The 12,157-nt window shown below is 36.8% G+C and overlaps 1 protein-coding gene across 1 annotated transcript; it reads left to right on the top strand.

Annotated features, from left to right (window-relative positions):
- The first annotated feature begins 466 nt into the window (after positions 1–466).
- LOC105051328 (cystinosin homolog) lies at positions 467–11,884 on the top strand. Its single transcript, XM_010931703.4, has 8 exons — positions 467–774; positions 936–1,068; positions 3,015–3,104; positions 3,219–3,343; positions 3,537–3,579; positions 4,898–5,015; positions 5,098–5,147; positions 11,532–11,884. Exons 1-8 carry the CDS (start codon positions 656–658, stop codon positions 11,676–11,678), a joined length of 825 nt encoding a protein of 274 aa, XP_010930005.1. The 5' UTR covers positions 467–655; the 3' UTR covers positions 11,679–11,884.
- The last annotated feature ends 273 nt before the right edge of the window (positions 11,885–12,157 follow it).

Below are 12,157 nucleotides of genomic sequence, written 5' to 3'. Positions count from 1 at the left end.
TTTTAGGAATTCTCTCCAAAATCTGCACCACATTAAAATATATAACCTTTGATCATGTAAACAGTGATTTGGATGATAATCTCTGATATTTTTTGTCATTTTTCATTTCAATGCTGCTATAACAGTTATTATTTTAACATCATATAGTTTCAGGTGACACAGAATTGGACAAATATTGACAGCTATAACCATCAACGATAATTTTAACAGAAACTCCATATATTACAATAAAAAAATTTTAACCCTCGGGCGTGTCACCTTTGACATTTAATCACAAAATCTAAAATCCATGTTCTTCTTATAATATTTATTTATTTTATTTAAATAAATTCTTTTATTTTTTTTTATAAGAATATAACCAATGCGTGTAGTATTTAGTAGTTTTTTTTTTTAATGGAAAACACATGAATCTCACTTCCCCATCAGTACTTGAAACCGTGAACCTAATTTCTTTATCAAAAATCATCTCCAGTCAGTACAAAATGGTCCACATTTATCTCCACAATGTACTTGTTCCACAATCCAAACCGGATTCATTGGCCCCGACATTGGTTGCTATAGTTAGTCACCTTAGATCGCCCAGTTATTAACCCACAACTCTCCCAAGCGAGGAGCGGGAGAAAAAGAGAGAAAAATTGGGAAAAAAAAGGAATAAATGGCTTCTTGGAATTCTATACGCCTTGAGGTCACCTACGAGGTTTTTGGTTGGATCGCCTTCGTCTCATGGTCAATTAGCTTCTACCCTCAAGTCATCCTCAATTACAGGCGAAAAAGGTTCGGTTTTTTTCGATTCTTGTTGTGATTTTAGCCTCAAATTCTGTTTTCTGGGGGAGAGTTTGTATTTTTGATGGTGGATTTTTATTGTTTTGTGTGCTTTTCTTGGGATTTTGGTTGCTGGTTGACATATTTTTGCTTCTTTGGTGGGGGGATTGCAGTGTGGTTGGGCTGAACTTTGATTTCTTGGTGCTGAACATGACGAAGCACTCGTCGTATCTTGTTTACAATGCGGCGATGTTCTTCAGCCCCACAATTCAGAGGCAGTATCATGATAAGTATGGATTTAAAGAGGTTGGTGGTCATTGTCATTGATATGAGTTTGTGTTTCTTTGGATTGGAGCACTTTAGCTGATTGCTTAGTGTGGAAGTTTGTCTTGGGAGCTGGAAGATAAAACTCCAAGTAAACATAAAATCTATTTGTCTCTTTCTGTTTTTATATTTTGTACATATCATGTTCATAACTTCATATAAATATACCCTCTGTAGTTTTTTTTTTTTTAAATTATAATTACTGATTTAATATTATGAGCACCAAATATCCACCTTAGGATGTCCAGCTGGTTTGTTAGTCAGAGGTGAAAGTCCAGTTAGATATGTTTCTGGATCTGAAATGCCAAAGCGATTCTTGGAGTTGAAGTTATAATGGTTTCATGATTAATTGAGTTGAATGGATTAGGATATCATATAATACATTTTTCTGTGTCTCTCCAGTATCAATTTTTGGTGTGCTTTAGGTTGGAGCAGTGCAAAGAGATAAATCTTATTCATCTGTTATATGACTTTGAAATAGATGAAACTTTACTCTTTTTTTCTTCCAAAAAAGATTCTTCTATATTCTTCAGCCTGGTGAACTCCCACTACTTCTTCAATCGAGAAAAGGTAGGGGGATTTGAACCCAAGAAAGGGCACTAGACAGAGAGTATCTAGCCTTTCTAGAGCCTCACATGTGTAATCAAGTATGGCATATGGTTCAGGCAATGGATTATCTGAGAAAAGATTATGCTACTTTATTCTAAAATTTCTGAATTTGGGCTTCATTTTCTCTTTGAATGCTTAATTCTCCATTCCACAGTGGGTGTATGACATTTCCTACATGCATATAACATCATTAGTTTATGTATTATTATCTTCTTGCAGTCCAGTTCATGGACATGTGAAGTTGAATTCTGGTAGATTTTGATGGCACACTCAAGCTTCTAGTTTCAGCCCGCTTCGGTCCTTCTTTTCAGCAAACCACTGTATCATCCCTAAGCTACTGAACATATCAATTGTTTTAAGAATGGCATAACCAGAAGGACTCATTTTCACAATATTTGCTTATTCCACAGGCAGGGTGGAAATTCTTGAGAGTAATTATTCCATGTTATTTAAGAACACTAGTTCAAACGCAGATATGGATATCATCCATCTTAATTACATGATATGGAGGTTATGTACGCCAGTATAAAATGTGGTAAACAGTAGCACAAGTCTCCTCAAAGACATATATCAATAAGATACCTCGCTATCAATAATACACCTTTCATGAGAATTGTCATATGAGACCTCATTATTTTGGGTGTATTGGTTAGTTGATTCTTGTTTGCCACTTTTGCAAATTTTTGATCTGTTTGCTTTGAAACTGGCCAAAGTGATTTGGTATCTGGTCCAACCTAAACTGAAACTTTAAAATTTATGAGGCTTTAGCACATGAATGTTCAATCATGTGAATGATATTTTGGATTTGCTTCATGGTGCATATACATTTATATGTTTTAATCCCAGTAGGAAATAACATATACGGAACATAATGAAATCTGGCAATTTTATTAACTTAAAATTATTAATAAAATGATTTGGAAATCATTTCTGTTTTTTTTTTTGTTTTTTTAAATGTAAACATGAATACACATAGATTCTGCTTTACTATTTTAAATTTGGAGGTTGACCAGTCATCCTTCGCTTGAAAAGAAAAGAAGGCTAAACTGTATCTTGCACATTGTATTTATACTAATTTCAGTCTAACTATATAAAGAGATGTGATCCAATAGACAATGCTGACTCTAATTCAACAATGTCATATCTCTAGAATCTGTTTTTGTGCAACTTTAAAATGAGAATGAGTATTTTTGGTGATGCTGATAGTGGATCATGATATTACATTAGATTTTTGGTTACAAGAATCACCAATCTTTGCATTGTATAAAGTGATAATACATGTAAATAGATCATCTATACATCTTTCCACGTCATGGCAGATGATTCCTGTGGCTGCAAACGATGTCGCTTTTTCAGTACATGCTGTTGCATTGACAGCTTTTACTTTGTTCCAAGTTTTAATCTATGAAGTAAGTGATCCTATCTTAAACTAAGCCTTTGAGCTTCTAGATTAAGTGACAAACCAATCCCTCGTTTTAAGTACTCACTTTTCATGTTGTTTTTATCTTTGTTTACAAATACAGCGTGGAAATCAAAAGGTGTCAAACACTTGTATTGCAATCACTACAGCTGTTCTGGTTTCTGCCTTGGTCTGTGTGATCATAGCCTCGCCAAAGCATTCATGGCTCTGGCTCATCTCTGTGTTCAAGTAATTCTTTGTCTTCAAGGGAGGAAACAGACCTATAGTTGTCCGAAGAGAAACATTTATAGTGGCTAACTGCTGTGATTTTTCTTTGGAAAGCGAAGAAAAAGAAATAAGTTATTGTAAATGTATCTTCAATTTTTTGTTGCAATAATATGATAATGTGATTAATCTAGCCTTGTTGCCATGCTTGTTTCAGCACAATGCAAGTAATCATGACAGCGATCAAATACATTCCACAGGTAAAGATACTTCTGCAGTTTCATAACTTTTCTATTTCCTATCTTTGATTGTGCTTTGCTTTTAAAATATTATCATATTTTAATGTGCAATTGTAGGAATATAATAAAATTGCCCTTTTCATCAGAAAGTTGCAATGCATAAAATGTTTTCCTGACTTCACTGTGAATCAGGAAAAAATAAAATAAAATCCAATCAAAACAGGGGCAAGTCGCCCCTGTTTCAATCTAGCGAAGGCCGAGGGGGAAAATCCACCCATTTGGCCCTTTGGTGGCCACCACTAGCCTCCTCGCCCTCTCCTGCTCCTTCCCCCCCTCTCCTCTTGCTCTATTTTGCTCTCTCCAGAGGATGGTGGAGCTCTGAAGGTCTCAACGGCCCTCTAATGGCCTCCTCAGCCTTTTTCTCTCCTTCCCTCCATCTCACCTTTTTTCCTTTCTTTCCTTCTCCCTCCTCTATCTTCACCGGTATTTCGTTTTGAATGCCAGAACCATCCCAACTGGCCTTCAGTATTTCGACACGCCCCAGACCATATGGTTCGAGATAGTTTGGCAAACCTTGATTTTCATGATTCTTTCCTAAATAAATTAGTCATGTTTATTCTACATTGATATGTTCTATGCCATCTACTACCAAGGTTATATTTCTGTAAATTGATCATGGGGGTAGTGCTAGTAGTGGAAGGAGAGGTAACTAAGAGGATGAGTAATTCATAGAGGAAGAAGCATTGGGATATGTAGGCAAAGATAGGCAATTAACCTGTAAGGCTATCTTTCTAGGTAGTGAGATGATATTAAATAAAAAATATGTTCTCTCATTATAACTTAGGCATGTATTATATTCTTTGTCAAAATTTTTATGGTTTTGCAATATTTCATCCAACATAACAACTATTTCACCTGTTAGAGTCAATGACTGCAAAATATACAATTAGACAATAAAGAAATTGAGGTTCTTGTTCTTATGGTTTTCTTACTTCCATACCAACATACTCCTCTTTATGAAATGCAAAGCCATTCATAATAATGAAGGCTTAGTTAGGCATATGAAATTAGTGAAAAGCACTGTAGGTAACATTATTATCTGGAACTTGATATTAAAATTCAAGTAGGACCAAATATGAAACATCGTTTTCCTTCCTTTTTAGGAAAAAACATGTTACATTATTGATAAAGATTTTTGAATGATTTTGTGGGAAACAAATATTCTATCTGGTCTCTATGGCTATCCTATTTGTTATTTTCAGCTCGTTGATGCTCGACTTAGGTTTATGACTTTCTAAATGATTTTCATTTATGGACATTACCTAGCTTTCTCTGTTAGGCTGTAATGAACTTTAGGCGCAAGAGCACAGTTGGCTGGAGCATTGGCAACATTTTACTCGATTTATTGGGAGGTGTGCTGAACTTCGCTCAGATGGCTGTGCAATCTATAGACCAGGGTGTGTCACATGTTTCTTACATGAAGTTCTCTGTATGGTTTACTATTTTTTTATTTTCTTAATCAAACTTATCATTGTGTAGATACATGGGTCAACTTCTACGGTAACATAGGGAAAACACTGCTTTCATTGGTTAGTGCTATCCTATACTCTACTCTTAAGCTATTTTTTTATATGATTGAATATAATAGAAGTTTTTGTTTACAGCTTTGCTAGTCATGCAGCTTTACACTGCTTTTATTTATCATTCAACTGTTGTTACAATAAAATGATCATGTTGTTTGATCCTACCTTGTCAGCCTAACATTGTTTTTTGTAGAAAGTATCTTCTTGATGCTGTTTGCATGAAAAAGAAAAAGAAAAAAGAAAAAAAAAAGAAAAACTAAAGAAAGGAAAAGAAAGAAATCGACCTACTTATTGTCTCGTTACATAAGCAAAATAGAAAGGTTAGGTTGAAGGTTGGTTACCTTGCCTTTATACTCTCTATTGTGGTCAAAGGCTCATAGCTCGGCACATGAGGTATTGTCCGCTCTAGCCCATAGGTCTCATGGTTTTGTCCTTCAAAAGGTATCTTACATGGAAAGAATGGTCACTTTCTATATAAGCTAGAGTCCCCCTTGACTCACAATCAATGTGAGACTAATAATGCTCTCCTTTTTACACCACAACATAGCTTCCCAGTCAAGGGGGAGTCTATGTACGGATGAGAGGTATCTTTCTCCTTATTTTTACCACAGGCTCCCAGTGAAGGAGGAATCTGTGTACGGATGGGAGATGCCCTCTTTATTTTTACCACAAGCTGGTGTGTGAATAGAAGGAGCCCCACGGTTGTAGAGATGGTCCCCTTCCCGACGTGCCAATATTGTGGCCAAGGACTCATGGCTCGGCACATGAGATATTGTCCATTTTAGCTCATGAGTCTCATGGTTTTACCCTTCAAAAGGTGCCTCACATGGAAAGAATGATCTCTTTCTATATGTTGGGATTTGAGTACTGAAAATAGTAGATAAAGTGAAGGCAAAAATCACACTAACGATAATACCAAAAGCACAGAGCAATCGCAGCAATCACAAGAACACTAGAATTTTTCATGATTTGACCGAAGCTTACATCCACACAGGGATCAAAGCAAGGAGCTTCACTATAATAATAGTTTAGAGTACAAAAATCTTTTTTGATACCATACTGGAAATACCACTTCTGATACAAGAAAAAAGAAATCTATGATTAAACAAACTTCCAAAAGAACCCTTCTTGATGGAATAATTTTAATTTGAGGTTGAGCGAACTCCTCCAATTAACATTCTTCAATCTTCTTTTTTTGAACGAAGTATCCTCTAAGCCTCTCTTCTTCTCTCTCTATTTTTGATGGCTCACAACCTCCTTACGGCCTTCTCCCTTTTTTTTCTCGTGTTCTGTTCTTCACGTCCACATGCCTCTTTTTATAGATAAAAGGTAAAATCTTTTACGGACTCATTTTCCGCGTAACCAAAGGATTCCGCATCTCAACACACAAAGGCTTCCATGCGATAAAAGGAATCTTCTGTGTCTCTCTACTTTTTCGTATGCCATATTGATTTTTCTTGTAACTTTTCCTCCTTTCAATTGCCATGCATGCTACTTTTCCACGCATAACTGAGAAAACCATCCAGATTACGTGAGCCATTTGTTTTGATTTAAAGCAGTAGGTCCCATTGAGGAGGGACTACACCAACAAATCTTCCTCTCTGGATTCATATGGGAGGTTCCATCAAGCCTGCTGCGCCTTTAGTCTTTCATTGCCTTCAACCACTCTTCACTGTGTTGGTGCTCCATGGCTTTGGAGTAAGACTCAGGCTCTCCTGCATCCGTTAATAGCATGTAATTCTACGGTGGGTATCTCATGGATAGTTTTCTCTCTCTTGTGGATCTCCGGACCTCCTATACAGATGGTTCAGCATACAGCTCAGTCTGAACACCACCCATACTCTCCTCAGTCTCGTGACTGTCATCTGTACTATCATCTGTAGTTGCTCTCCCATCAGCAAGACTCCTTTAGGAAGTATCTGGGCACAAGTCTACAGGATTGCTCGGGGATGATTTTGGTTTGTTAGACTTCTCGAAGTCTTCGATCATCTGATTCTTTAAGAAAACAACATTACGGCTATACACGATCTTCTGCTCCATAGGATCCCACAACCGATAGCCGAACTCTCCATCCTCACCGTAGCTCAAGAATATGCACTGTTTCGTCTTAGCATCTAGTTTGGACCTCTCATCTCTGAGAATATACACGAACATCTTGCATCCAAATATTTTCAAATAATTATAAGAAACATCTTTCTCCAATCATACTCTCTACGGTGTATTACCCTCAAGAGTATAGAAAGGAAAAAGATTAATGACATGGACCACAATCATCAATGCCTCTCCTCAGAATGCCTTCGGTAGTTTAGCATGAGAGAGCATACTCCCGATCCTCTCGTAGATTGTCCTATTCATCCTATCAGCAACCCCATTCTGCTGCGGCTAATATTATTAAAGACCCTAGACGCATCTAAGCACTAGGGGTCCCTAGAGCCTAGGCACAAGGCGCAAGCGCTCACCTGAGAGAAGTCAGACACCAAAAACAGAAAAACAGAGAGAACTACCTATAGGCAAGAAATTGAGCATGTAAAAACTAGCTCTAATCCAAAAACAATCAAATGAGTACTTTCTAAATTTTTAATTAGCTAATCCTCCTCCTTATCGTCATCAAGCAAACCAACTTCATCATTTTCTTCTTGTTCCTCTCCAATATCTTTCTTATACTCTTCATCTATCTGCTCCTCTGATTCATCCACAAGCTGCACTTGGAATGGTCTACTAGACTTTGATCTTGATGATGAAGCTGAAGCTCCCCTTTGGAAGATGTTTTCACACTAACTCTAGTGTGATAAGCAGGCTCGTAAGCTCTAGAACTTTTAGCAACAAAATCTTATGTCAAACCATCATCACTATCACTAAATACTTGTTCTTGTTCATCAGTCCCATCTGTATGAACTCGCTTCATTCTTCTAGTCAACCACTCATTGCAATCATCAATATCTTTTAATGATATAGGGTCAATGTGATTTCATCTACGATACCGATGCATCAATACCTGATTATACTTAACAAACACCAGATCATTCAAATGTTGTTGAGCAAACCTATTCCTTCTTTTGTTGTGGAGCTACAAGGATTGAAATATAACATAATAACTAGATGGTTTGTACTTTGCAAATTGCAATTCCTCAAGTCATTTATTAATTTAGTACTTTCTTCTAAGAATACACTCCAATTTCTTTCACAATCAGGAAACTACAAGTGAGACTAAGAACTTTTATAGCAAATTTCTGTAAGTTTGGAGTTGAAGACCCATAAGAAAGAGAGTCAACTATTGATTGAATAGTGCCAAATTAAATCTCGAAATACAAAAAGAAATGCCTTATGTAGGTTTTTAAAGCCCATTTGACTTTCAATGATGTTTTTTCAATATCTATTTACTATAATTGACTTTTCCTATGTACTATAACTGATCTTTACTATTTCTTATAAATTAAAAATTAATACTTACTAGAATTCTGCACCTCTTGGGTGCCTCATTGTGCCTCTGAACAATATAGAGGCATGCGCCTGAGGCGCCTAGGCAGTGCCTGAGGGCTGTCACCTTGCCTAGGGGGTATAGAGGCGATAGCCCTTGCACCTAACACCTTTTGCGCTTGAGGCGCGCCTTTAATAGCACTAGCTGTGGCATCTTAGGCATCATCTTCTCTAATATGATGTCATTTTATTGACAGTATTCCTCAAAAGGACCTCTATATTCACCCCCGTTGTCCATCCGTATGCACTTCAACTTTTGTTTAGTCTCCCTTTTAGTAGAGATATGAAATTGGTTGAATATATCGAGCACCTGGTCTTTTATTTTCAAAGCATATGTCCAAATTTTTCGAGAGTGATCATTGATAAAAGTCACGAAGTAAGAGCATCCATCAAGAGTTTTATCACCATAGTACAAACATCATTGTAAATAAGATCTAGTGTACTAGTTCTTCTTTTAGAGAAAAAATTCTGAAAAAAAACTCAGGTTTACTTACCCATCAAGTAGCTTTTACATGTCTTCAATCCAGAACTATGAGTAGGAGGAGCCTTCTTCTTGATCAAAATTGATATTCCCTTTTGCTCATATGTCCCAGTCGTCGATGCCACAATTTTGAAGTAGAAGGTTCTTTCACTGTGTTCATCTCCTCCTTATCGAGCTTGGCTTGCAAGAAGTAGAGAGTGCCTTGTTTGATACCTCTGACTGCTACTAGCTATTTTTGGTCAGCTTTCACTTACTGTACACTATAGTAGCCCTTCTCATTTAATATCCCTATCGATAACATGTTCAGATGGATATCTGGTACAAGTCGAACATTCTTCAACACTAGCTTGTACCCCAAGCTCGTGATCAACATAATATCTCCGATGTCAATAATTTTTGATTATTCATCGTTCTCCATCTTTACCATCCCAAAGTCACTAGAATGATAAGATGAGAATAATTTTCACCTCACTATAACATGATACGAAGCAGTCGAATCGATCATTCGATAGAGTCTTGGCGAGTGGTATCTACAAGACCATCGTCTGTTGTGCCACAAACAATGTCACCTCTCCACCTGAAGCTACTATTGTCGTCTCATTGTTCGAGCTGGAGTCACCATTTGATTTGTTTTTCGACTTCTCCTTCTTCAGTAATCGATAATCTTTCTTAAAGTGGTCCCATTTGCTGCAGTTGTAACATCTGCCACTTCGAAACTTGCTTGCTTTTTCTTTTTCTTTCCATGACGAGAGTCTCATCATGTCTTTAAGTATACAGTCTTTCACCATTGCCCAGGCTATCGAATCCTCCAGTGAAGAATTGCTTAGAGACACCATCAAAGACTCTCAACTATCGGACAAAAAATTCAACAACAGTAAGGCCTAGAGCTCCTCATCTAATGCCATCTTCATCGTGACAAGCTGGTTTATCATGTTTTGGAAGTTGCTTAAATACTCCGCTACGAAAGTTCTCTCCTTATATTTCATGTTCACTAGTTTGTGAATTAGGAACATTTTGTTCTGTGCCATCTTTCTCTCGTTTAGATTTTTGAGTTTCAGTCAGAGACTATGGACGTTAATCTCCATTGAAACATGGTGGAAGACGTTATAATCAATCCACTGTCGGATGAGCCCAACGATTTTGCGATTTAGTTTCTCTCATTCTCTGTCTAACATCTTATCAGGCTGAGCAATAACTCTCTTGATTAGATCGTAAAGATCTTTACAATAAAGGAGATCTTCCAGACGAGGCTTCCAAATCGAATAGTTGGTTGACGTCAGCTTGATCATAGTGCCCGATGAAGATTGGTCCTCCATCTGTTAGCATTTTAACTTTTTCTTCAGTATTTTGGATTTGATGGAACAGGCTCTAATACTATTTGTTGGTATTTGAGTACTGAAAATAATAGATAAAGTTAAAGCAAAAACCACACTAACAATAATACCAAAAGCATAGAAAAATCATAGCAATCGTAAAAATATCAAAATTTTTCGAGGTTTGGCTGAAGCCAATGTCCACACAAGGACTACAGCAAAAAAAGCTTACACTATAATAATAGTTTAGAGTATAAAAATTTTTTCTGACACCACGTCAGGAACACCGCTCTTGTTACAAGAAAGAAGAAATTCAGGATTAAATAAACCTCCAAAAGAATCCTCCTTGATGAAATAACTCTAATCCGGGAAAACCACCCAGATTACATGAGCTTTTTGTTTTAATTTAAAATAGTGGATTTCGTTGAGGGACTACACTAACACTATATAAGCTAGAGTCCCCCTTGACTCACAACAGAACTAATGATGCCCTTCCTTGTATACCACAACACTTTCCAAAACTACCCGGCAAACAAAAGAAAAGGAAGAAAATTGAGCTTGTGACAGGGAGGTGAACAATTGCTATGCGTGTCATTTAGGATTGCCCTTATATTCCTTAATCTATAGAAGAAAAATAGATTTAAAATGTTTGGTTCTTGTTTCCCAACTTATTGCACTTCTGTGAATAAATACATCAGTATAAAACCTTGTTGAATATAATTAAACCCTCAACTTCTTACTTCTTCATGCACTTTTATGCATTAATGCTACAGTCCTTGTTTCAGTAGAAGGCACTGTATTCTACCAAGATTTTGATCAGATGCAAATATTAGTTGAATTCCTTTGTTATATGAAATTGCTGTAGATATATTTAATGTATGTGGATGCCTGCGCTATCATATTTATGCTTTTATTGAAAAACTCTTTGTAGATTATATTGAGTATTGCCAGAGGGGCTGATTACGTGAGAATTACAACTAAGATATCTTTACCACAGTCCTAGCATAATCCTCGAGTGTCCAAAATTTGATAGGTTCAAAATTGGTTGCTGAGGTCAATTTTCTCTCAACAAACATGAATTTTTAAACTGAAATAAACCCTTTTATTTCCTTTTTTCAGGAAGTTGTATTTTTCGACTTTCTCTTTATCTTCCAGCATTATATACTCTATCCTGCCGAAAAGGAAGAAAGAAATCAGACAGCTGTGCAAGAGAGAGTCGATTCACTTATCAAGTCTCCAAACAAGTCTGTATCAACAAACGTATAAAGGAATATCTTGGTTTTTTATGTTTTCTTTTTTTTTTTTTTTCCTTTGTGTGTGTGTGTGTGACTAGAATGAATGGAAAATTCCTCCAGGAAATATCTTTTCATTTGATGCTGTAAAACTAGTCATGTGCAGATACGCTTATCTATATGTCATCAAATAGCATTCCTTATTAAAAACACATAATTCAGATGATGATAAATATACTAATTTAAGCATCATGCAGCTTTATGAAAGTGTAATGCATGAATGCTCTTTCAGTATTTACAAGGATTGATGGGGGAGTTATTTACATGGATAATGTTGGGATATACCGATTGACCCCTGCACGGCGACTTATTCTCGGACCGATCCGATCGACGTCCGATTCTACCGACCAGACCAACCAACGACTCCGACAATGACTGCCGATAATGGCTGCCGATAATATCCGGCCGAAGGTATGCCGGTCGAACAGACCCATACTGTTTCCGACTGGCCGA

This window comes from Elaeis guineensis, chromosome 9 (assembly GCF_000442705.2).
Source record: "Elaeis guineensis isolate ETL-2024a chromosome 9, EG11, whole genome shotgun sequence".
NCBI lineage: Eukaryota > Viridiplantae > Streptophyta > Magnoliopsida > Arecales > Arecaceae > Elaeis > Elaeis guineensis.
The sequence above is the reverse complement of the archived record's forward strand: the minus strand, read 5'-3'. Positions and strand labels throughout refer to the sequence as shown.

Coding starts and splice junctions, on each gene's coding strand:
- LOC105051328 (XM_010931703.4), top strand. CDS start 656: ATGGCTTCTTGGAATTCTATACGCCTTGAGGTCACCTACGAGGTTTTT. Junction 775..935: donor CTCAATTACAGGCGAAAAAG/GTTCGGTTTTTT, acceptor GGGGGATTGCAG/TGTGGTTGGGCTGAACTTTG. Junction 5,016..5,097: donor TGTGCAATCTATAGACCAGG/GTGTGTCACATG, acceptor ATCATTGTGTAG/ATACATGGGTCAACTTCTAC.